Source organism: Mus caroli, unplaced genomic scaffold (genome assembly GCF_978045245.1).
Source record: "Mus caroli unplaced genomic scaffold, Mus_caroli_1 scaffold_8, whole genome shotgun sequence".
Taxonomy (NCBI): Eukaryota; Metazoa; Chordata; class Mammalia; order Rodentia; family Muridae; genus Mus; species Mus caroli.
The window spans coordinates 39,588,790-39,590,305 of record NW_028227263.1 but is presented as its reverse complement, the minus strand read 5'-3'; the positions used below and the strand labels follow the sequence as shown (position 1 = coordinate 39,590,305).

General features: G+C 42.0%; 1 protein-coding gene across 1 annotated transcript; it reads right to left on the bottom strand.

The window, feature by feature from the left end:
* Positions 1-210: 210 nt before the first annotated feature.
* On the bottom strand, positions 211-1,161 carry LOC110298931 (olfactory receptor 2AG2-like). Its single transcript, XM_021168476.1, has one exon. The coding sequence runs from the start codon at positions 1,159-1,161 to the stop codon at positions 211-213; it is 951 nt and encodes a 316-aa protein (XP_021024135.1).
* Between the last annotated feature and the right edge of the window lie 355 nt (positions 1,162-1,516).

Sequence of the window (1,516 nt, the reverse complement as noted above, 5' to 3'; positions counted from 1 at the left end):
CCAGAACTATGTCTACTTGGTAATTCATCCAGATATTTTCCAATCACAAAATGAACCTATTAATCTCTATACACACCATTTACACAGTAGAAAGTAAAGAAAAAATTTAAAGTGTATGTATTATTTTAGATAGTTATAATGTTAATGAATGACTGAATATCACAATTTAGCTTGGAAAAGAAATGTTTAAAGACAAACCATGAATCCTCCTTAAAGAGTAAGGTGTGCTGGCAGGATGTATCGGCCCAGGACTCTTCTCAAAGCTCCAATAACTTCCTTATTCCTCAGGCTGTAGATAAGGGGGTTCAGAGCTGGGGTGACAATTGTGTAAAACACGGAGATTATATTGTCTTGTTTTGCACTGTGCAATGAACGGGGTAGGACATACATGAAAGTGGCAGCTCCATAGAACATTCCAACCACCATCAAGTGGGACAGACAGGTGACAAGGGCTTTCTTTTTCCCTTCATTTGAAGGCATGTGCAGCACAGTGGACAGAATTACTGTGTAGGAAGTAACAATGGCAGAAAGGGGGAGTAAGAGGAATGTCACCCCTGTCACATAAACCATGAGCTCATATTGGGAGGTATCTACACAGGACAGCTTCAGCAAAGGCAGGATCTCACAGAGCAGGTGTCTAATTTCCTGAGACATACAGAAAGGGAAGTGCATTGTGTACACAGTATGACCTACTGCAGTCAGAGATGCCAGGATCCATGATATAGACACTATCAGCCAGCATACTGTAGGACTCATGAAGATCATGTAATTGAGAGGATGACAAATGGCCACATACCTGTCATAGGCCATGAAAGCCAGAAGGAGGTCCTCTGCACTGCCTAACATCAATGCTAGAGCCATCTGAAGGGCACAGCCTCCAAAGGATATAGTGTTGTCTCTCAAAAGAAAATCCATGACAGCCTTGGGGGTGACAACTGATGTGAAGAGAAGGTCAATGAGTGACAGCTGCCTCAGTAGGAGGTACATGGGTACATGGAGCCGGGCATCCACTGTGATGACAAGGAGTAGTAGTCCATTGCTGATCAGTGCCAACATGTACAAGGCTGTGACTATAGCACAGAGCAGTTCAGGAGAGCTACTGCCATTCAGAATCCCCACCAAGATGAAGCCACTTTCCAAGGTGGAGTTCCAGAGCTCCATTCTGGGTGGTATCTTTGCCTAGGAATAGATGGATTCTGAGTACAAGCCATTATAAGGTATTTAAACCCACATCTGAAAATTATTGCAGGTCACTTTGGAGTGACCAACAGTAATACCATTGAATGTATTTTCTAATTTCTGAATTTTGAAAAACCATCAAATAAATGGACAAGAGGCATATCAGTAAATGCTAAGCATATAGAACTTGCTTTCTGTAAGGCATTGTATAAAATAAAACAGACTAAACCACCTCTGAGCCAGCTGAAGAAAACTCATTTCTAGGAAAATGATGATTGTATTGAGGATCTCACATCAAGAACTGTCAGCAAGGCTGAGGGATAGAGGAGCATTGCTA